Source organism: Bos taurus, chromosome 19 (assembly GCF_002263795.3).
Source record: "Bos taurus isolate L1 Dominette 01449 registration number 42190680 breed Hereford chromosome 19, ARS-UCD2.0, whole genome shotgun sequence".
NCBI classification, from domain to species: Eukaryota; Metazoa; Chordata; class Mammalia; order Artiodactyla; family Bovidae; genus Bos; species Bos taurus.
In genome coordinates, this window is record NC_037346.1 from 42562606 (window position 1) to 42586727 (window position 24122).

A 24122-nucleotide genomic window follows, 5' to 3' on the forward strand; every position below is an offset into this window, starting at 1 on the left:
GTATTGAGATGTCCCACATTATTGTCATTTGATCCTGATGTTGACTGCAAAGGAAGTGACTGTTCATCAGGCATTCTTCATAAGAGGATTCAGTAACAGCCTTTGCTATTTCTTCTTTCTGTCTTTCTAAGCTCTCAAAACAGTTAATAAAGATCTGTCAGCATGGAGTGGGAGAAATGAAATACAATGTGGAAGAGGCCTCCTGGGGTGTTTGCTTTCAGTCCTCTTGGTAGTTCCAAGTTCATGTAATTTTCTCTTTTTGTTTTAGGTTGCAGAGAAATCCCGGTACTCAGCTGACCGGTCCTTTCTGCCACCATGGGGGAGCTTTTCCGGAGTGAAGAGATGACACTGGCCCAGCTTTTTCTACAGTCAGAAGCTGCTTATTGTTGTGTCAGTGAATTAGGTGAACTTGGAAAGGTTCAGTTTCGTGATGTAAGTAGTTATGGCACCGCTTCTTGATTATCACTGAACTTTATTTTTCTTGTTATGGCCAATTGCCTCGTGACAGATGTTTTGCTTTTTATTTGCAAAAATAACATTATAGTACTGGCTTACTACTAGAAGAGTGTACATTTCAAGTTGTCTTTGCACAGGTGAAAGTGATTTGTGCTGATCCTTCCACACTTTTACTAGCGTACCTTGTGGAGGATAATCTGAAGCATTCTCAGCATAATTGCTTGAAATGCAGATGGAGGACAGCCTCCATCCTCAGCCTTCAAAAGTTCAAGGCTCGAACTTCACTTTTGGGCTCCTTAACACCCATAGTAGGGTATTTTTAAAAAGTGTCATAGCTCTGCGTACAATAGGATGTATTTATTACAAAATCTGAAGCATCCAGTTACAGATATATAGTGCATAAGGGTATACTGAATACTCACTGTTTTGAAGCTAGGCACTTTGGAGGAGATAGCAAAAGAAAGTGGATAATCTAAGTATTAAAAAAAAAAAGTATACTATGAGGCTTACAATCTGATCAGGAAGGCAAATCTACGGTGCTGAAAGGAGGGGGCAGTTAACAGTTCCTTGTTATGCAGTCTCAAAGCTCCATGTACCTCTTGTTTATAGCATTCGTCAGAGTCTTGATTTTCTGTTATCGGTGTGAGTGACTGATTAAAGAATGTCTCTTGTGCAGTGATCTTAGCACGAGGAAGATAGGGACATTCACTGTTATATCCTTAGTGCCCACATATAAGATAATCAATATTTGTTGGAATGAATGGATAGATGAAAGAGGAGTGGTCAGAAAGCAGTGGAATTAATCAGTTTTGACTTCCTGGAATTGGCAAGCTTTCTGGAAATTCTCAGTCTGAGCTGAAATTGCATAGATATAATCCAGTGACAAGGTCTCATTCCTTTTTCTCTTTGAACCCTCTTATATTACCTTTCTTCAAATGTTCTCCTAACTCAGCTAATGCATCAATATTCTTCCAGTTTTTTAGACTTGAAGGCTAAATCAAACCTAACTCATCCTTAATTTGCATCCTTTATTTCATCCTATGGTGTCTCCCTACCTAACACCATTGTGTGTATTCAGTGTTCTTAACTTTTATGTCAATCATAAAAAAAATTAATAGGGATTAATAAGGTGAATATTTATTTTAGTTCCAGACCACTACAATAAAGTATCTCAATAAATTGAGTTACACAAATGTTTTGGTTTCCCAGTACATTTAAAAGTTATGTTGGGAATTCCCTGATAATCTAGTGTTTAGGACTCCTCCATTTCACTGCTGAGGGCATATGTTCAGTCCTTGGTTGGAAGATTGAGATCCTGCAAGCTAGTGGCGTGGCCGAAAGAAAAAGTTATGTTTATACCGTAGACTGTAGATTACACTAAAGTCTATTAAGTGTGCAATAGCATTATGTCTAAAAAGAAGTACGTACATTAATTTAAAAATACTTTGTTGCTAGAAAATGCTAACCATCATCTGAGCCTTCAACAAGTAATCTTTCTGCATTCAGAAGGTTACTGATCACCATAACAGATACAATAATGAAAAAGTTTGAAATGCTGGGAAAATTACCAAAATGTGACAGAGACAGAAAGTGAGCAAATGCTATTGAAAAATGGCAGTGATCAACCAACCTTCGTCGAAGCAAGGATGCCCCAGACCTTCAATTTGTAAAACAATGGAGTATCTGCAAAGCGCAGTAGTGTGAAATACAGTAAAATGAGTTACGCCTGTAACTATGTTTCTATTATCTAATTAAGAGAACTACTCACAAATAATTGAAAAATGCCTGTGTAGCTTTCTTCCGTGCCATTCATTTCTCTCTCCTCCCCTACAAAGGTGATTTCTACAGTGATCTTTGCTTTTGTCATTCCTTTGTGTTTTTCCCCCATTTTTGCTGTGTGTGTATGTATGTATCACTAAATAATAATATATAGTATAATTTTGTATGTTTTAAAACTATGTACATGGTTTCATATTGTATATATCCTCTAGCAAGTCGTTTTTAAATTTAACATTGTGAGAGTTAACCATGTTGATACAGGTAGTATCAACCTGTATGGGTTAAATTGCTGTATAATTATTGTAAGAGTATACAGTTTAGCATTTTTTCCTTCTGATGAACATTTTGGTTGATTGCAGTTGTTTGCTCTAGAGTGGTAGTGAAGATTCATATATATATATATATATTATATATATATTGTGGTATACATATGTGATAGTTTCTTCTCTGTATATATTATGTATATATCATGGTATACATATGTGATAGTTTCTTCAGGGCAGTGGTTCTCAAACTTTTTGGTCTGAGGACCTCTTTACACTCTTAAAAAATTATTGAGGACCCTAGAGGGTTTTTATGTGAGTTACAGTTATTGATATTATTGTACTGGAAATTAACACTGAGAAATGTTTGAAGTATTTATTTATTAAATCATTTTAAAATTATAATAAGCCCACTACATGTTACCATAACTTTTTTATGAAAAATAACTATTTTCCAAAACAAAGAAGAATAATTTTGAGAAGAAGGGTATGGCTTTTACACTTTTGAAAATCTTTTAGAGTCTGAATTAGTAGAAGACAGCCTGATTCTTACTTGTTTCTGCAGTCTGCCGTGACGTATCTTATGAGCCTCTGGGAAATTTCACTGCAGACTCATGAGAGGATAAGAATGAAAAGGGCAAATAATGTCTTAGTGTTGCATGAAAATGGTATTGCTCTCATGGACCTGCTGCTACTCCAGGGATTATAACCAGGAGGGGCATTGCTGAACATCGTGTGTGTCCCTGTTAGATGTAGTCAGAGTCCATACTTCATGGTGAATGTACCTATTCACACTCCCATCACTGGCTGAAGAGTTTCTTTTGTTCCACAATTGTGCCAACACCTCTGTGCTCAGACAGAAAGAAATTTGCCCATGTGATGGTTATGAAGTGGTATCTTACTGTTTTAATTTGTACCTTTTAGACTAGTGTATTTAATATCTTATTATTTGTTTATTGAACATAATGAGTTTCATTTTCCATGAATGTCTGTCCATATTATCTGCCTATTTTTCTGTTGAGTTTGCTTGCTCACTGACGTGTAGGATTTTTTTTTAAGTTCTCCTTGTACTCTGGAAGCTAATCTTTTTCTAATCCTCTACTGGTAACTTCTAGGCTGTGGCTTGCCTTTTCCCTCTGTTGATGGTATAGTTTGTCACATATGTAAAGTTTACTTTTCTTTTTTTGTTATTAGTATTTTCTTTTTTTCCAAAATTTTTATCTTGAAAAATTTCAAGCCTGAATACTCTGGTGTAGATTCATTAGCTGTTAATATTTTGCTGCAGTTGATACAGTCTTTTTTTTACTGTACTGTCAGAGTGAGCTGTCTCCTTCAAACCCTTTTTCTTTTTTTTCTTCTTATTTTACCTTCAGTAACATGTTGATAAAGTATAAGACCAAGCTGATAATAGTTAGGATTGTGTTCAGCTGTATGTAACTAAAAACCCAAATGATAGGGGTATACTTTTCTCATGTAACATGAAGCCCAGCTTCCCACTGTCATCAGCGTCCTAAGATCACTTTGTATTTGTTTGAATATCCTTGAGCACTTGGCTTTTGTCTTTACAGATAATCACCACAACTCACAGCATTTCATCCATATTCTAGGCAGGAAGAAGGAAGTGCAAGGAGGAAGGGGAAGTACTTACATATGGAGGAAAACAATTTTCCCAGAAATCCTCATCAGACTTTGCTAATTATTCATTGGCCAAAATTACGGTGTAATCTAGCTGCAAGGGAGTTTGGGAAATGTGGTTGTTGTTTTTTTTTTCCAACTGATCTGCTACTGCCTGAACAAAATTGGGAATTTTGTTAATAAGGAAATAGAGCAGAATGCCTTGTGTCTATCACATAGTATGCTTGTCTTGCTCCTAACTTTAAGGGTAATCTTTTAGATTTTTTATAGTTTAAATAGGATGTGTATTCTTAATTTGGGGGAAAATTCTATTAGATTATGCAGATTCCTTTCCATTTCTGGTTTTTCTGAAGTTGTCACAAATGGTTGTGGAATTTTACTAAATGCTTTTTGTTTATTGAGATTACCTTAAAAAAATTTTTTTTTCTCCTTTAAATCTGTTAATTTGGTGAATTACATAGGCACTTTTTTCCCTACTAATTTTTTTTAACAGCTTTACTGAGATACAATCCATATACCATACAATTTGTCCATTTCAAGTGTACAGTTCAATGATTTTTATTGTAGTCACAGAATTGTACAACCATCACCACACTGAATCTTGGACACTTTCAAGAAGAAACCCTGTACACATTAAGAGTCCCTCCCCATTTCCTCCCAACCCCACGCCCCACCTCCAGCCCTTCAGTTCAGTCGCTCAGTCGTGTCCGACTCTTTGCGACCCCATGAATCACAGCATGCCAGGCCTCCCTGTCCATCACCAACTCCCGGAGTTCACTCAGACTCACGTCCATCCAGTCAGTGATGCCATCCAGCCATGTCATCCTCTGTCGTCCCCTTCTCCTCCTGCCCCCAATGCCTCCCAGCATCAGAGTCTTTTCCAGTGAGTCAACTCTTCACATGAGGTGGCCAAAGTACTGGAGTTTCAGCTTTAGCATCATTCCTTCCAAAGAAATCCCAGGGCTGATCTCCTTCAGAATGGACTGGTTGGATCTCCTTGCAGTCCAAGGGACTCTCAAGAGTCTTCTCCAACACCACAGTTCAAAAGCATCAATTCTTTGGCGCTCAGCCTTCTTCACAGTCCAACTCTCACATCCATACATGACCACTGGAAAAACCATAGCCTTGACTAGACGGACCTTTGTTGGCAAAGTGATGTCTCTGCTTTTGAATATGCTATCTAGGTTGGTCATAAGTTTCCTTCGAAGGAGTAAGCATCTTTTAATTTCATGGCTGCAGTCACCATCTTCAGTGATTTTGGAGCCCCCCAAAATAAAGTCTGACACTGTTTCCACTGTTTCCCCATCTATTTGCCATGAAGTGATGGGACCGGATGCCATGATCTTCGTTTTCTGAATGTTGAGCTTTAAGCCAACTTTTTCACTCTCCACTTTCACTTTCATCAAGAGGCTTTTTAGTTCCTCTTCACTTTCTGCCATAAGGGTGGTGTCATCTGCATATCTGAGGTTATTGATATTTCTCCCAGCAATCTTGATTCCAGCTTGTGTTTCTTCCAGTCCAGCATTTCTCATGATGTACTCTGCTGCTGCTGCTGCTGCTGCTGCTAAGTCGCTTCAGTCGTGTCCAACTCTGTGCGACCCCATAGATGGCAGCCCACCAGGCTCCTCTGTCCATGGGATTCTCCAGGCAAGAACACTGGAGTGGGCTGCCATTTCCTTCTCCAATGCATGAAAGTGAAAAGTGAAAGTGAAGTCGCTCAGTCGTGTCCGACTCTTAGTGACCCCATGGACTGCAGCCTACCAGGCTCCTCCATCCATGGGATTTTCCAGGCAAGAGTACTGGAGTGGGGTGCCATTGCCTTCTCCTCATGATGTACTCTGCATATAAGTTCAATAAGCAGGGTGATAATATACAGCCTTGACGTACTCCGTTTCCTATTTGGAACCAGTCTGTTGTTCCATGTCCAGTTCTAACTGTTGCTTCCTGACCTGCATACAGATTTCTCAAGAGGCAGGTCAGGTGGTCTGGTATTCCCATCTCTTTCAGAATTTTCCACAGTTTATTGTGATCCACACAGTCAAAGGCTTTGCATAGTCAATAAAGCAGAAATAGATGTTTTTCTGGAACTCTCTTGCTTTTTCCATGGTCCAGTGGATGTTTGCAATTTGATCTCTGGTTCCTCTGCCTTTTCTAAAACCAGCTTGAACATCAGGAAGTTCACAGTTCACATATTGCTGAAGCCTGGCTTGGAGAATTTTGAGCATTACTTTACTAGCATGTGAGATGAGTGATACATAATACCAATAATTTCCTTATTAGTCTCTCTGTTACCAGTCTTTCTCTCTCTTACAGTTCATTCTTCACATACAATATTCTTCAAAACAACAAATCTTTAAAAAAAAAAAAAAGTAAAAATCAGATCATTTGATTCCATATTATTGCCCAGAGGACAAAATCTTCCATATCCTGCTCCTTGCATTCCCTCATCTTGATCTGTAGAAAATGTCCCCCATTCTCTGAGAATATGATTGATTTATGTCTCTGAGTCACTTGTCATGGTCTTTCTGCTTGCATTCTATTTCTGCTTGTTGAACTCTGCCTCATTGCCAGCTCAGGTGTTACCTTTGTGCATTTTTTCTCTTGTCCCCCAAGATAGAATCAGTTATTCCTTGTGTGTGTGTCTGTTCCCCCCCCCCTTTTTTTTTGCCCTCATTTTTTTTTTATGGAGGTAAACTTTTATATTCAATGAAATGCAAAGATCTTAGGAGTACAAGTTGATGATTTTGGTAAATGTATACACCTTTATAACCATCACCCCAATCAAGATACAGAATATTTCCAGCAGCCCAAAAGGTTGTCTCTTGCCCACTTCTGGTCAGTCCATACCCACCGTAGGTAACCACTGTTTTGATTTCTACCATCATAGTTTAGTTTTGCCTGTTCTTGAACTTCATGTAAATGAATGATACAGTACAGACTCTTTTTTTTTTATTACCCAGACTCTTATGTCCAACTTCTTTCACTCATTCAACTTCATGTTCTTGAGATTTAATCTCATTTTATATATTTCTGTAGTTTATTCTTTTTTATTCCATGATATGAACATAGCACAGTGCTTTTATCCAGCCTCATGTTGGTGGACGGAGAAGGCAATGGCACCCCACTCCAGTACTCTTGCCTGGAAAATCCCATGGACGGAGGCGCCTGGTAGGCTGCAGTTCATGGGGTCGCTAAGAGTCGGACACGACTGAGCAACTTCGCTTTCACTTTTCACTTTCATGCACTGGAGAAGGAAACAGCAACCCACTCCAGTGTTCTTGCCTTGAGAATCCCAGGGATGGGGGAGCCTAGTGGGCTGCCATCTGTGGGGTCACACAGAGTCGGACACGACTAAAGTGACTTACAGTACAGTTGTTAATGGATATTTGGATCACTGCTAGTTTGGGGGTATTGTGAATAAAGCTGCTGTAAACATTCTTTTTTTCTTTGGCTATACTGCACAGCATGTGGGACCTGAGTTCCCTGACTAGGAATCGAACCATGCCCCTTGCTACAGTGGAAGCATGGCGTCTTAATCACTGGACTGCCAGCGAAGTCTTTACGAACATTCTTGAACAAGTTTCTGTGAACGTGTTTTCATTCTCCTTAAGCAGGTGCCTAGTGGTAGAATGTTCAGTCATGAGGTAGGTAGGTGAATGTTTATAGGAAACTGCCAACAACATTTTGCTTACTCTTTAATAATATTTTCACAAAAGTTGTATTGATTGGTTTCTGTCTGTCTCTTCTGTAGGGCTGATAGCTCTTCAAACCTGGGACATATCTTACTCTTTGTATTCATACCAGTGCCTAATAGTGTCTGGCGCATATTTGGTGCTCCAGAAATGTTGAGTAACTGTTAGTTCTTTATTTTTCTTTTATGGAACTTATCACAGTCTATCTTATGGGTTGTATTCATCTTTCTTCCCTATTAGGTTGCAAGCTTCTTAATGAGGAGGAATTTGTTTTATTCCTGTTTGTGTTTCCCAGAATATCTTGTGGCATTGTTTTGAAAATTACTTGTGATGGGTGGATGATTGAATAAATAAGCCTGTTACCTAGAAGGTGAAGACCCTGGGCAGAAAACTGAGAGAAGTTTGCTTTCTCTCTCTACTGACTGAGAAGGAGGAGAGAAGGAAAAGCAGGCAAAGCTTCTATTATATCCATTGCCTATATTTGGGAGGTGGTTGTGCTCACTGAGCCTTCTGGCCTGAGATGAACATTGTGTGCTACTGTGTTTTGTCATATTTGCCTCCATTCCAGTAATAAGCCTGCAGCAGTGAGAGAAGGGTTTTTACGTTTCCTTGGTGTGACTGGTCCTAAAGCGGGTTGTGTGGATCAGTAGAAAGTTTTTTAATAGCATTGTTTTAGCCAATATTTTGGCCACCTGATGCAAAGAGCTGACTCATTGGAAAAGACCCTGATCCTGGGAAAGATTGAATGCAGGAGGAGAAGGGGATGACAGAGGATGAGATGGTTGGATGGCACCACCGACTCAATAGACATGAGTTTGAGTAGACTCTGGGAGTTGGTGATGGACAGGGAGGCCTGGCGTGCTGTGGTCCATGGGGTTGTGAAGAGTCAGACACGACTGAGCGCCTGAACTGAACTGACACATTGACATAGAACTAGGTTTTCACTTCACAGGATCTGTTGCTTATGAAAGAGAGGAAATGGATACAGTATTTGGTATTCTGTTCTTATTTTGCAGTTAAATCCAGATGTGAACGTTTTCCAGAGGAAATTTGTGAATGAAGTTAGAAGATGTGAAGAAATGGACCGAAAGCTTCGTATGTGCATTTTGGTCTTGTCTGATGTTCCTCTAGTGACCCCTTTGTCTTAAATTAGAGTCCTCTTCATAAAGGAAGAAAATACTATGAAAGGAAAAAGAGAGAAAAAACCTTGCAGTCTAATGTGAAGATGAATTTCTTGTGCACAAGTAGATGTGTGGTATTTGGGCTCGGTGGTGCTTAATAGAAACTTTGAGATGACAAGGCTGCAAGCTGAAAATACTGTTTTTTGTTTTTCTTTTATGATAAGAGTTTTATGTCAGTGCTACACTGTAGAATTCTGAGAGATAGGACCTAGAACACCATCAATTTTAGATGGCAGCATAGCCAGCTTTAAATTGTCTATTTATGCGGGAAGAACCTAACATTTATTGAGGTACTATTGAGAGTTAGGGTGTTCATACGCTTTATTTTGTTCATTCCTCACAGCATTCCTTCAAGCAGGGTATCAGTTTCCTTATTTAAGTAAATGAGGAAGCTAAAGATCAGAGAGGTTAAGTGACGTGCCCAAGAATGTAAGTGGCCACGATGGAATCAGTGTCTGAATCCAGGTTGTCTGCCTCCAAAACCCAAGATCTTGCTGCTATATGAGGCCAACTTTCAGTTAGGTGAATTTAGTCTCTGTGCTGAAAAACAAGTCAGTAGTTATCACCTGAAAACACACTTTTCTCCTGTGTTTTGGGGCTTTTTCTGTGCTTTGTTTCTTGTTTAACTCAGAGCTGACCTATTTTCAAATTTAACGAAACCCTTGTAGGTTGGAGTTGTCTCACTAGTGTGCTGAGGGTCAAATATTCTACTGAGTAACACTCTACTTTAGCTCTCCTCTGCACCAATATCTGTGACCAGAGCCATCACACAGGGTTGAGAGCTGACACAGATGAGAACCAGTGTTAAGATCAGAAGAGGGAAAGAAGACAGTAGTGGACTGATAAACCTCTTTGCAGGAACTGTGCTTTAGAGAATGTGGGGTAGGAGGAAGAGCGGTGTGAAGCGAAAAGGAGGTACAAGTTCTGCTTCTTTTATATGAAGAGTGTCTTTCTTAGAATGAAGCTCTTCTTAGCCAGGTTTGGGATCTTATTATTTTTTTCCTCAGATATTGGCAGTTCCAGACATGTGGATCTAGACATGAATGTTTTGATTCTGTCGTTCTAGGATTTGTTGAGAAAGAGATAAGGAAAGCTAACATCCCAATTATGGACACTGGTGAAAACCCAGAGGTGCCCTTCCCCCGGGACATGATTGACTTAGAGGTAAACAATTCTTCTGAGGAAGCCAGAAAAGTTTCTTTATATTTCAGGGCAGAAATTACTTTCCTAACTAGATGGAAAGTAGAATAATTCTTGCCGTCCTTTTCTGTTGATTGCAAGGTTCTTGTGGACGGGATTAAAATGAATTTCCTTTTTTATGATATAAAAATCACTGTGGTATTAATATCTCCAATACTGTCACATGCCACTAATGTTTATTGGCTTGTTGAAAATTTATTGGATTAATGTTAATTTAACTAGTAATTTATTAATAATCTCATAAACTGAATCTCATAAAATCTCGATAGACTTTTCAATCATTATTTTATCTAAAGTCCACTGGGGGATTTAACCAAGTGTATAACAGAATCTATAGACAAAAAGAGGCTATTTTAAGCAAAAAAAAAACCTTTATAAAGAAAACCACCCTGGTAAAAACACAGTACAGTCATCCCGCAGTAACCAGGGAAGATTGGTTCCAGCCCTTCCCTCAATATCAAAATCTGCTGGTGTTCAAGACCCTTGTATAAAATGGCTGTAGTATTTGCATATAACCTACGCTCATCCTCCCGTATACTCTAAATCCTCTCTGGATTACTTATAATACCTAATACAATGTAAATGCTATGTTAATCATTGTAAATACAAAGTAGATCATAGGTAAAATAGTTGCTAGTGAGCAACAGATTCAAGTTTTGCTTTTTGGAACTTTCTGGAAAATGTTCCTCCCCAAATATTTTTGACCTATGGTTAACTAACCATAACTAAGCATAACTATGATTAACTATACAATCTGTGGATATGGAACCAAAGAATACACAGGGCCAGATGTATTGCTGGGTAGATATGAAGATAGCTTTGAACATTCAGCCTGGTCAGCATTCTGCGGGATGGATTATTTCATCTGTTTTTTAGAGCAAGCATTTTGAGCTTAGTGTGAGTTAATAGTTTGATTGTTTGTTTGTTTGTTTTGTTTTTCTATAGGCTAATTTTGAGAAGATTGAAAATGAACTGAAGGAAATCAACACAAACCAGGAAGCTCTGAAGAGAAATTTCCTAGAACTAACTGAATTAAAATTTATACTTCGCAAAACTCAACAGTTTTTTGATGAGGTCAGACTACTGTTTCTTTTAGTATTTAAGCAGCTGATATTACACCAGCACTAATGGGCCATATTTTTATTCCAATAATTATTTTAATTTGCTAGTTTGGGAACAATACCATTTCTGCACCCTGTTTTAGTTGAAGAAATGTCAGATTCTGTTCCATTTTCCATGCAGTACACAGCCAGCCATGGTTTTGTATATTTTTGCATTTTCAGCAGTTTTTCATCTCAAAATGAGGAAAGGAATCCTAAAGTAGTTGTGTAAACATAGATGAAATTTTACATATGAAGGTAAGTATATGCTTGAAGTTGAAGCAACAGGAAAAAGTTATACATGAAATTGAAACAAAAATTTAATCTCCAAACCTTTTGTCATTAAATTTTAGCTTGTATCCTCTATGGTTGCTTGTCAGCCTTTGAGCATATTTTTAAGTACTCCAGATGGCAAGCACACTTAATTTGAGAGCTGTTTTTTATGTTGTATGGAAAATTGGTAGGATTCTTGTTTGAAATTCCTGGATTTTCCTCTAAACTCAACTTCAGTACCTTGTAGGGGCAAAATGTTAATAAGTTCCTGGGTTAAAAATGTAGGTGACTCAGTTGCCAGGGGACAGCTTGCTGAAGTGACCCCACCACAGGGATTTGGAACAAGGCTCTCAAAAGGCTTCCTTCTCCCAATTAAAGCTGGAGAGGAGTCTTAGCTTCCGGAGTGGACATGCTTTTACTGATGGCCTAAAATATGGGTAACTCTTCTATTTTATAGGTGTCTTTGCCACCCGATTAGCAACATCGTACATTTCATAGATTGTCCCAGTCACTATTCAGTATGCCTTCCCATAAGTTCTTTTTTTAAAAAAAAAATTTTCAGCCACGCCTTGCAGCATGTTCCCCAACCAAAGATCAAATCCATGCCTCCTGCACTGGAAGCACTGCAGAGTCTTAACCACTGGACCACCAGGGAGACCACCCCATTAAGTTCTTTATTTCCTTTGCTCAACAACAAAAATTAGCAAAGCTTTTAAAAAAAAACAAAAGGCCTGCTTTAGTTAGTATGTGATAAGTCCTCGGTTTCACTTTTAATTTCTATGTTTTGAAGAAAAAATAACTCTCCCTAGTTCTCTAGCCTGGAGCAGGGGTTTGCCAACCAGCAACATCAGCCTCACCTGGGAACTTGTCAGAATGCCAGTTCTCAGTCCTCACACAGAAACCCTGAGGGTGGGGCCCAGCGATCATTTTCACAAGGTGATTCTGAAGCATGCTAGCGTGAGAACCACACGGGGCTGGGGAAAGTCAGCTGAAGACATGTTACATTCCTCAGTAACTGAAGATCTGACTCAGAGAAACCATGCTAATTAACAAGATCTACTGGAGCCAGGGAAAGGGGGAAAAGCTCCTAGGAATTAAATTGCCTGGTCCTGAGAATCAGGATCAGGCTACATATCAGGAGAGAGAGGGTGTGAATATTCAGTTTGCTTGCTGAGTTGAGAATTTTGAAACTGACTGTAACTTCTTTCACCAGTCCCCACTATCATCACATTAAAGGATGTGGGACAGTGTAATTAGCTCTTTCCAAGTGTTCCAGGTCTTTTGCAACAGGCATGGTCACTTATGTCAAGTGGTTTTTGATGAACAAATAATCTGGAATTCCAGTATACTCACTGCCTAAACATTATTATTATTTAATAATAATATTATATTTAATAATAATACAGCATTATTATTGTTGGATCATTTGAAGAGCACTTGCTGTTTGTGAGGCATCAGCTGGGTGACATGGTCTCTGTGTTCAAGGGCTATATCACTTAGTCATGTCTGGAAACATCCACGAACACAGTGACTCCCTAGGCTCACAGATGGCGTGCTTTTTATACGTGTCCAAGCTGCTGCCCACAGATCCAAAGTAAACCTGGCCTCAAGATCAAAGCTCAGTTACTTTTATCATTATTGGGTACTTAGTTCTTTGACCCTCTCCCTGCCTTTTTCCCCCTTTTGATATACCCTTTAGTTTTTTGCTGGGATATTGATGAGATGTATGAGAATGTTTTTCATAGTCTCCTGAGTTTTAAGGATTGGGATAGACTTCCTAGTCTAGTTCATTCTGGGAGAAATTCTGAAAAAAAGACTGACAAATGGACTCCCTTAAGGAAAATAGTTTTTTTAACTCTTCATTTTATAATACAAAAAAAAAAAAAAACACACACACACACAATAATAGTAAAAACAAAATAAGCAGAATCACTTGGAAAGATGATATAAGATTTTAAAATTGTTACTGTGGGTTTAGGAATTTTCTTTGTGGTTAATAGGTGTAAACATGAAATGCCCATCTTGAGAAGTCAGGCATGACCTTCACACCCTCTCCATTTTGCATCGTTTCCCCCCTCCTACTCATGCAAAGCATTTTTTTGAGCATGAGGCCTTGGCTGTGAGAGGCTCTTCTGCTGCTGTCGTCATCAGTCCCACTATTTCCAGTGGCAGGAGCCCCTCCTTTTCCCTCCTCGTGCACAGTCAGCATCTTGTCCACTCTCGCCATTAGCTCACAGCCTCAGCCAGGCCCCTTTCAATAGCCCCTGCCCTGCTGAGGCCAGATAGCAGCCTCAGGGTCGCTGCCAGGACAGGAGACAGAGCTGCACAGAGTTAAGCACGTCTGCACCTGCGAGTACACGCTTCACACGATGCAAAAGATCAGGAGACTTGGGACCTCGAGTCTCAGAAATGTAGACTTTTCATGAGTCTTTCTTCCATGCCTGAGATTATAATGTTTGTCAATGGCCTGAAACACTACCTATTTTAAACCCTTCTTTTGAATATAATTTGGTGAATATGATCAGTAATTTACAATAATGAGTTAGCAGAAAATGACTAAATCAGAAAATGATTCACTGCGTCCCCAGGCATAGGGGTTATGATTGGCCAGGTGTGGAGAAGGGGAGAGGTAAACACATATTGAATAGTCTTATGATTTATGATGATTACAAATTCAACTTAGCCATTTCTTATCCAGAGCATTTTAAATGACTTGTTAATGATTATCCTTTTCTCAGTCTTCTTGCTTATGAAGAACTGTAAGAGCTGGAGAGATTTCTCTGCATCTTTTACCATAAGCACCATAACATATGAAAGCGTAAAGAAGACTGGAAAAGTAATGGTTAATGGCATGCAGAGCCCTGCCTTCCTTTCCTTCTGAGTTTTCCATCCATCTGCTTTCTTTACTTTTCTTTCCCATCTGCCATCTCCTTTGGGGCTTGCGTGAATACTTCGGGTGATTAAATGTAATTTTTTTCTCATGTCAATGGAAAGAAAAGTATTTGCTCTTGGTCATGTAGCTTGAACTGGATGTGCTGCTTATATTGAAGAGTAGAAATAGAACTATTGAAGTTGTGCTACTTCCTCTTTCAAGGCATGGTTTTAGTATTCTGACTGGGGGAACGGGTAAACCAGAGGGCACAGCAAGTAATGTAGAAGAACTTTGGCAGTATTTTTATGAAAGAACCCAGATTAGGACTGAGATACTTGATGACATGGTTTTAGATATTGCTTTAAAGGCCCTCAGTTAGTGGTTCTGGACAGTTTCTCATCAGGCACAATTATTTCATTTGAAGGATTCTTAAGTTTGAAATGGTATAATTATTAATTAGAATATTATTGTAAATTTGTATTTGATTTTAATTCTGCCCTTTTTTTTTTTTTTGGTATTCCCAGAGATTCTAGATGGAGCCTTCTCCTTTAGAGGAGCACTGTTTGCTTTTCCATCAGTTCTCCCCTTTAGAGCACATATTTGCACTGAGCTTTATCTTTATGGTTTACTTAAACCAAGCATTGTGAACCATGCAGTAGAGTAGACAGGAGGCTTGTGAGTTTCACTGGTTTTTGCTAAGGGACATCCTAAGACCAAGATGAAATGCTGTAGTTACTCTGGATCCTCAAAGCAAGTTGCCTGTGGTTTGTAGTCAGCGGATTTGATTTTAAGCAGAAACAAGAACTGCGCACTTGAGAACAAGTAGTAACCTGTGCCCTCATTATCTCATCTTCAGTTCAGTTCAGAAAGTTTCCCAAATCTCATGGTGGTATTTCTCTGCACTTCTGGTGTGCCCACTGCCTATCCTTCATTTTTTTTTTTAAAGAAATTTTTTTCTTTTTTCTTTTGGTCGTTGAGAGTTGATCCTGCTTCTAGAATTTACTTCCCAAACAATTGCTTTCACTTGTTTAGACTTTCAGACTTATCTGGTTTATACTCAGTTCCCCACCCCCACCCTGTGACTTTACATTTATAGTCCTGTGACTATCAAGAAGGGATCCCCTGTGGCTTTTTTTTTATAGCAGGATTGATAAGAGTAGAATCAAACTGAAATTTGGAGTGAAGATGATGAGAAAAATTCTCCTGACTTCATTTTTATTTAGTTCTGCTTTTGAAAAGGAAGATTCCTCTGGCTCACTTCTAGTCTTTGGTCAAACAGGTAGGCCATGGATATTGAAGCTGGGGAGATGAGGCAGTGGAGCGGTCAGTTAGCCTTCATTTCTTAGGGCAGCTCCTCCTTCCTGGTGAGAGGAAATAAGGCGAGACGTATTGTGGAGAGAGAGGCTGAGAGGAAACGGGGCAAGAAGTATTGTGTAGAGAAAGGCTGAGAAATGTAGGTCTGCATCTGAGAAGGTCCTGCTCCTCCTCCATTTTATTGTATAAACTGTCGTGGTGGAAATCATTTTAAATCTCAACAATCCAACTAGTCCACATGTTCTGAATTGGCTTATTATCTGTTACTTTTTTTCACTTGATTTAGATTGTTGACTTAAGCTATGTTCTCAAGAATCCTTAAGCTGTAAAGCCCACAGGAACTTTTTACCTGGATTCCTGGTCAGAAACTAGGACATTCAGGTATGTTTTCGCTTTTCCTTCCCTTTATTGATGCAGTGAAGGCCCATGCCTGCCCAACTATTGTGTTTCTTACCTTTTTGGACAACGAATACTCTTTAAATCCCATGGTTTGAAGCTTTTTTTTTTTTTTTTTCTTTTAAATAGTGGGTGTGCTGAAAGCCCGCATGTTTTGACTTTTTAAGGGCATGGAAAACCTAGACGTCTGGAGACACCCCTTCTATCTTTCTCCTGTTCAGGACAGTGACAGCTCCTTGCTTTCTTCCTGGGAAAGAGAGTCTCCATCTTTTACATTCTTACACAGGGAAAAGTCTAATTTGCAGCTGCCTGGAAATTTGATATTGAATGTATCTGCTGAGCTGCCTTGTTTTTGCTCAAAAGGAAGAAATACTTCAGCTTCTATGCATATGCAAGAATATTTTTGATACTTTCATGCTTATTCAGGAAAACATAAGAGAAAAAAATGGTTTCCACCAAGTCACAGGTTTATACGGGTGTCACTATCATTTAACGTTTTTTTCTTTATTCCTTATTTCTAAAACCATTTCCCCAGATGCTTTACTGGGGCAGTTCTGCTTCCTTTACCTCTTGTCTTTTCTTTGTTTCTTCCCCTGTTCTTCTTGTCTTCTTTTTGTGGGTATGTCTTCTCTTTTGGTGGTTTTCTTTTTTTCATCTTTATTTTCTGAACTTATCTCCTGGTTCCTCGTTCCCTGCATGCCACTAACTATTTTCATTAGATATTAATTGATTTGTGAATTCAGGCTGAATTGCATCATCAGCAGATGGCGGATCCAGACCTGTTGGAAGAGTCCTCGTCCCTCTTGGAGCCAAGCGAGATGGGAAGAGGCACGCCCTTGAGACTTGGGTAAGTACCACTTCGACCCTCTGTACTCAGCGGAGTCATGTCCATTTTTGCTGTTCAGAAGAGCAGTCAGGCTGGGCATTCACTGCCTTCCAGGATGCCCTTTCTTCTGAGCCTGTTGCAAGTTGTTGCTGACTTACTTTGGGTTCAGTTCCTAAGTCGTTCTGTCAACCCTCTGCTGAGTCCAGGAATCAGATTTTGGCAGTTATTTTGGCATAGCAACGCCCAGCCTCCTGTCTGACATCTTTCCCCTCCCCTGCTCTTCACTTTCCTCGTATCCTGTGGCATGGAACCATTCCCAATCTGGCTCTTCTCCCCACAGCTTCGTGGCTGGTGTGATTAACCGGGAGCGCATCCCTACTTTTGAGCGCATGCTTTGGCGGGTGTGCCGGGGGAATGTGTTCCTGCGGCAGGCTGAAATCGAGAACCCCCTGGAGGATCCTGTGACTGTAAGACAAGGGAATTGCGTCTGGTGGAGTAGGTCTGGTACAGGGAACTCAGAGCAGCAACATAGCATGTGCCACCTGAACCTGACCCTCACAAGAGGAGCCCTTACATTTACTCCGTTTGGATCTGGGAATTTGAGGGACTCCTCTTTTCCTCTTCGCCTCCATCGTATGTGTACATACAATGTGTACATGATGTGTGGGGTCTTAGTTCCCCTACCAGGGATCAAACCCAGGCTACAGCAGTGAAAGTGCTGAGTCCTAACCTCTGAGCTGCCAGGGAATTCCCTCCAGTTATTTCAGCTTTATGTGTTTTCTGGTACTTATCTGGGACCAAAAGAACATTAACTCTTAAATGAAAATTAAAGCAAGACATCTGGTTCCAAGTTTGGTAACATCCATGTGTACAAGGAGGAGAGATTTCCTAAACTGTGATCTTCATAAGTTGATGAAACTTTAATTGATGGTTTTGGTCTACTTGTTTGTTGGGAATTTTAGGAACTTAGTTTCAAGATTTATGTTGTGCAAAATAGGATGATATTCCCTACCCAGTGCTTTGGAAAGCAGGAATGACTTAACATCTTGGCATTTGACATAACAGGACAGAGTTCTTAGCATAAACCTACATTTATATGGTGAATCCATTCAGAGATGACAAGCAAAGATGAGTAACTGTTCTGCAAGAAATTTAGTTCACTTTGCTATTAGTGTTATTTAGAAGCCTGGAGTTGGTTATTATGTTCTTAATTATCTTTTGGGTGTCTTAAATTAGTATTCTTTTTTTTTTTAAACCTAAGAAGAGAGGTTGAATTATGAGGCTTCTCAGAGTAGCTGGGTCCTTCAGCTAGAAGTAAATGGATCATGTCCTCGGGACCGAGTAGGAGGGTGGTGACACTTAGGTTACGGTGAGTCTCCTAAAGTACCAGTTTTGTAGTCTTACTGAAGGCTGTCTTTGGGTCATGGAAACATCACAATCAGCAGTTACACCTCATGTGGAGCTATTCTCAGGAATATTCAGCCAGGTTCCTGGGCAACAGAAGCATTATTTTTTATCAACAAGTGGAGTAAAGGGAGGGTCTGGCTGTCTCTGACAAAGCAGCTGCACAAAGAATGTGCTCCAGTTAATTCCTGGAGAACTTAGGAATTTAAGACCCATGAGCCTTACTTACTCCTTCCCTCCTCTTCCTTCTTTATCCTCCAAAGTTTTGTTTGTTTTCCTGTTATAAAAGCTCTGTAGGAACTGGAGAAAATACAGGCCACCAGAGACAGTCCTGGCTAACACCCACTATAGAGTCTTTTTCTGATCTTTCCTACTAACCTTTGCCTCAGGCTTCAGGTATACACTTGGTCTTTGGATAGATTGCCTTCCTCCCTGCCCCCTGAGGTCTAATTCAGCATGAATCATGAGATTGTGCATCAGCATTTCTCCCCAGCTGCTCAGCTCCTTGTAGTTATTCAGTCCCCTTTATCTGGAGTTTCTGAGCATGCGAGCAGGCAGGAATGACTTCCTTTCTTCTCTGTACTTGAGTCATTTAGGCAATATAAGAATTATTCAGTTTGAATAGTTGAATTGGTAGATAGGGCTAAATTCTACTAAGAAGAGAATCATCTTTGCATCTGTGTCAAGCTCCTCATTGAGTTTAAAAACAAGTATGGGAAGATTTTTGTATATCTTTATAGAGCAAATGTTCTTGTGGAGCTTAAGAGATGGATTGAAGATAATGGTTAAAGTGCATGATTGCCAGACCCTTAAAGGATTCCAGTTGTTTCTATGTCACCAAGAAAGAAAGATGCTTAAGAAGTTTTCTGGGTTAGAAGTCTGAATTCTTGGTTTTTGGTTTGGGGCCTAGGGAGACTACGTGCACAAGTCTGTGTTCATCATTTTCTTCCAAGGCGATCAGCTGAAAAACAGAGTCAAGAAAATCTGTGAAGGGTAAGAGAAACATGCCTCCCCGCAGGGTGTAGCCAGGCCACCTGTTAAGCCTGTAGAATGGTGAGACACAAGCCCTGTAAGTCCACCTTAACGTGGGGAACATATTTTTTAATAATGTGAAGGTTATCTTGACCAGAAATGGCCTAAGTTTATTTTTTTTTTTACGGACTGTCAAAATCACAATTTCCTTTTCTTGGGAAAAGTAATTAGGACTCATGGTTTATAAATTCTACATTGTTTTTGGACAATGGGTTTGCATACCTAGCAGTGTATCGTAGGCACTGTGCCCTTAAACTTTTCTGAAATTCTGCCCATGAGATCCTTTCTCCATGCCATTTTTCTCCAGCACTTTATAATGTGATTTGTAATAACTGCTTCTGTCTTTCTTTTTTAATCTAAAGGAATTTAATAGTTACAAAGAATGCCAAGACAGTTCAAATGTTGCTTGCTGCTCTATTGTAGGCCGCTTCCCATAAATAATTATTATTGATTAGTGCATCAGTCTGAACTAATCCTGTTTTGGTCCTTCCAGTATGTTGGGATTATGTTCTGAGATTACTTAAACTGGCTCCGTGAAGCAATGTCAGTGTTCCTCAGGCTGTGTCTGCACATTCCAGGTTCCGGGCTTCACTCTATCCCTGTCCTGAGACGCCGCAGGAGAGAAAGGAGATGGCTTCTGGAGTTAATACCAGGATTGATGATCTCCAAATGGTACACTGAGACCTCAAGGGAGTTTGTCTTTGTGAAATACTGCTTACTTGAAGCACTAACAGTTTATTAGGCACTTACAGAAGCTCAGGATATGTTTGTTTGTGTGTGTGTGTACTATTTTTAAGTCATTCCCTGAAACTCTTCCCCATCCCCCACAGGGAATGACTTTAAAATGGTGTGAATTATCTTCAAATGAGACAGAGATGCTATGCACCTGAAATCGTTGTTGCTTAGAATATTCAGTTCCCCAGCTCATGAGTCTGAGATACATTTATAGTGAATGAAGTATGAAGTATGAATAATAAAGTATGCTTAGTTAAGAAAAAAATCAAATAATACAGAAGTACATATCAAATCAATTCTGCCTCTCACAGACATGCTCTACCTCCAGAGGCAGCTACTCTTAATAGCTTGGTGTGTGTCCTCCTGGTCACCTTGAGTCTGAACATACAGTCTAGTCAGAGTCCTGGGGTAACTCTTGTTACCCAGGAAGGAACTTTTACCCCGTCGTAGTGTGTGTAGTTTGTGCACGTGATGGCTGTCACAGGCTTCTAAAGAGGGAGTCATGATTTATACATACATGGGAGGAAAAGGGTGCCCAGTTGGAGTTTGGTTCCCTGTTGAAAGAATGTAATGATTGTTACCTTGAAATATTAAGAATCATGTTCGACATGTTGAAACATTTCAACCCCTGTTGTGTATGACCCACCACTTGACCTGCTGCTGGCTCCTGTTAGCTGCACTTAGCAGTTTAACCAAGGGAAGAGAGTTTTCTTCGAACTGCTGATGGGTAATGAGCCATGTGTACATTCTGGCTTCTAGGACTGTTATACCCCCTCCTTATGAGTAGGGTTGCAGTAGACTGTGAAGAACATGTGGTGTAGCCTTTATAAATGGCTAGAATTTGACTTTTAAAGCACCAAAATGTATGAAGTAAAATTTTAATGGATTAATTTTTTGAAGCAAAATTTTAAAAGGGATTGAATACCAAGGAGTGAGATGTAGGGGTGGGGGCAAGTTTATTAGCATCCTTCCAGAAGTTTAAATAGTCATTGTGAAATTGTCAACAATCAGGGGAGAAAGTATCCTTGTTCCTTATTCTCAAGTGAACAAGAGTTTCCCTAGCATGCCATGGGTTTTTTTTTTTTTTAAACCTCTAGTGGAAGTTACTTTCTACTGCCCAAGACAGTTTCTCAGGGAGCAGTCATGACTTTTTTTCCTGAACTGACCTGAAGAACCAGCTATGATGGAGCACTTGTGCTAAAATGATTAATATATAGTTTTTTCCTTTTCAAAAAGATGTTGAGATTTCAGATAGATTCTTATGCACAAGTGAGTGGTGAGCTGCTTGCCTGGTTTTGGCTTCTCCCCTCACCTGCTATAGACCTGTTAAATATTTGGTGATAAACAAGACAGTAGAATGTGAAGTGTCCCTGGCCTTTCTTTCCACCTCTAGTCGAGGCAGTATTATTCCTCCGAGGTAACTCTGTGCTGGTTTCCAAGGGATCGGGCTTCCTGGGCAGAAAACAAAGCCTGACAGAAAAATCAAGCCTCATCTGCTCTGTGATGACTGTGGTATGTGGCAGTCTGAATCCTCTCCAGAGGCCATGAGTCTCCTGTCTCCTTCCCCAGCATGGAGTCTCTAAGAAGCAGATGATGGCGATCAGCAGCGCCTCTTTCCCCCCACTCCTCAGTGCTGGCTGATGTTCAGGGGCGTTCTGCGGCCTGCTGTTCATAAGTACGGATGTGACAACTCTGTCCGTTCCTGGGCCTGGGACACTGACTTCTTCAAGTCAGAGTTACAGGCTCCATATGGAAAACCATTGCTCTTTAATGAACCAGATAAAAGCCAGTGACTGCATTGTTCAGCCATAGATTTGGTGGTAAAATTAGAAAAGCTGAAAACCATTTCCTCAGGTTTCTCTTTAGCTTGAAGTGAAGTGAATATGAACATTAGTAAGTAGAACTCTTAATTTCTTTCAATTTGGCCAAAAAAAAACCAAAACCTTCTAGCCAGAGGAAGAGAAAAAACAGATTCCCCCGCATCCCTTCTCAGAAAGCTGTGCCTCCTTGCCCTCATGTCCTGAAATGGAAGAAGGGCGTTAGAAGAATCGCTCTCCTGCTCCTTTCTCTCCCCAAAGGTTCTGAACCAAACAGAGGATCACCGCCAGAGGGTTCTTCAGGCTGCTGCCAAGAACATCCGTGTCTGGTTCATCAAGGTGCGGAAGATGAAGGCCATCTACCATACTTTGAACCTGTGCAACATAGATGTGACCCAGAAGTGCCTAATTGCGGAGGTCTGGTGCCCTGTCACTGACCTTGACTCCATCCAGTTTGCGCTCAGAAGGGGCACGGTGAGTCCCCCACAGCTAGCAGTGCAGCCTCCAGCCAGGAAGAGAGGTTTCCATCAGTGGTAACAGGAATCAATCACATTCTCGTGGCATTTTTGTCTCAGAATTCTTCAGTTTACCCACCTTGTACTCACCTTGTATCCTGACAGAACATCTCGTGTATCCTTATTTTCAAATGTAGCAATTGTAATTCAGAAAAGATTAAATGATTTGATCATATCCCTGTGATCCTTAAGGGTTACTCACACCCAGAACATCAGTTTCCTGGTCCATTCTCTCTGTCCATTAGTCTAGGTACATAGTATAACCCTTTAGTAGTAGTTACAGCTACTGCCCTGTCCAAGCCTCTGATCGAGGGGTCAGGAGGTACAGAGATATAAAAAGTAGGCCCTCAAGTATCTTCTGACTTGAAGAGGCTGATGTGCAAACATACAAGACAGTCTGTGCCAAGAGCAGTTTATGTGTGTAGAGGGAAGGCAGGTGCTAGCTTGTCCAGCAAGGATGATCAGAAGAAGCTTCAAGAAGGTGGCATTTACTCAGTGCTTTGAAGACTGGATAAGATGTCTTTTGGCAATAACAAGAAGTAAACAGTCTGGCCAAAGGCAAGTACAGTATGACACACATGGTTGGGCCAGAACAGGAATTGTAGCGGGCAAGCTGAAAGAGCAGGAGGTAAACCTGAGTCAGGGAGCCAGGAACCTGATTATGAAGGGTCATTAATACCAGATTAGTGAGTTTAAATTTTATCCTGGAGGGAGTAGAGAGACACTGGGAGTTATTTAGCAGTGAAAGGACATGATGATCACAACAGTTTTAAAAGAATAATCCAGGGACTTTCCTGACAGTTCAGTGGTTAAGATTCCACGCTTCCACTGCAGGGGGTACAGGTTGAATCCCTGGTCGGGGAACTAAGATCTCATGTCCTGCATGCTGCATGACTCAGTCAATCAATCAATCAATCAGTATCAAGCAATTAAATAAAAGAGTAATCCACTGATAGCATGGGGGTTGGATTGGGGAGCTGAAAGAGCCTACAAGTGGGAGGAGAGTTAGGTTATTGTAAACAGTAGTAAGTGATAATGACCTGGCAGTAAGACCTGGCAATGGGAAGAGCAAATAATGATGAATTTGTGAAACATTCTGAAGGAAGTATCCATTGATAGACCTAGTATTTAGCAATGTACAGGAGAAATACAAGGTGAAAAAATTAAAATGTTTCTGAGGTATCAAAGCTGGGTGACTGGTAGAATAATAGTTCCATTAATGGAAGTTGAGATTCAGTAAGAGAAACTTATTGATTGGAGAAAGCTGCTAAGTTCCGTTTCAGTCACATTGAGGGGTTGGACAGAAATCCATGTGGAAATGTAAAACAGACGATGAGATAGTTCTCAAAAGGGGAAAATGCCTCTATTGGACAGGCCTGGAGTAGTTACTCTCTGCTAAGGTTTCCACTACGTACAGATGCAAGAAAAATATGTCCTCGAGCTTTCTGTCTGTCTTGCTGTGGCAGCCCAGATTGAATGGGAGAATGCATGGGAAGATTTTTGCACCTCACAAATAACCTTGTGAACAGTAAAAGCCTGCTTTACTCAAAAAAAAAAAGGCAAAATGAAAGAAATAGGATACATGAGATTGGCAGGGAATGAGACCTCCAAGAGAGAAAATAAGGAGTTAAT

The 24122-nt window shown here is 40.1% G+C and overlaps 1 protein-coding gene and 1 non-coding gene across 2 annotated transcripts in view; both read left to right on the forward strand.

Annotated features, from left to right (window-relative positions):
• ATP6V0A1 (ATPase H+ transporting V0 subunit a1) overlaps positions 1–24122 on the forward strand; it is a gene marked incomplete at its 5' end in the record, with an annotated part of 49643 nt that overhangs the window by 1744 nt on the left and 23777 nt on the right. Inside the window, 9 exon segments of the mRNA NM_174754.2 lie at positions 269–432; positions 8842–8920; positions 10073–10170; positions 11152–11280; positions 16926–17008; positions 17328–17454; positions 19302–19384; positions 20002–20095; positions 22237–22449. Coding sequence (NP_777179.1) covers positions 316–432; positions 8842–8920; positions 10073–10170; positions 11152–11280; positions 16926–17008; positions 17328–17454; positions 19302–19384; positions 20002–20095; positions 22237–22449 — 1023 coding nt within the window.
• LOC112442811 (small nucleolar RNA SNORA31) lies at positions 23848–23982 on the forward strand. The gene has a single exon (XR_003031102.1). It is a non-coding gene; the product is annotated as a small nucleolar RNA SNORA31 (small nucleolar RNA).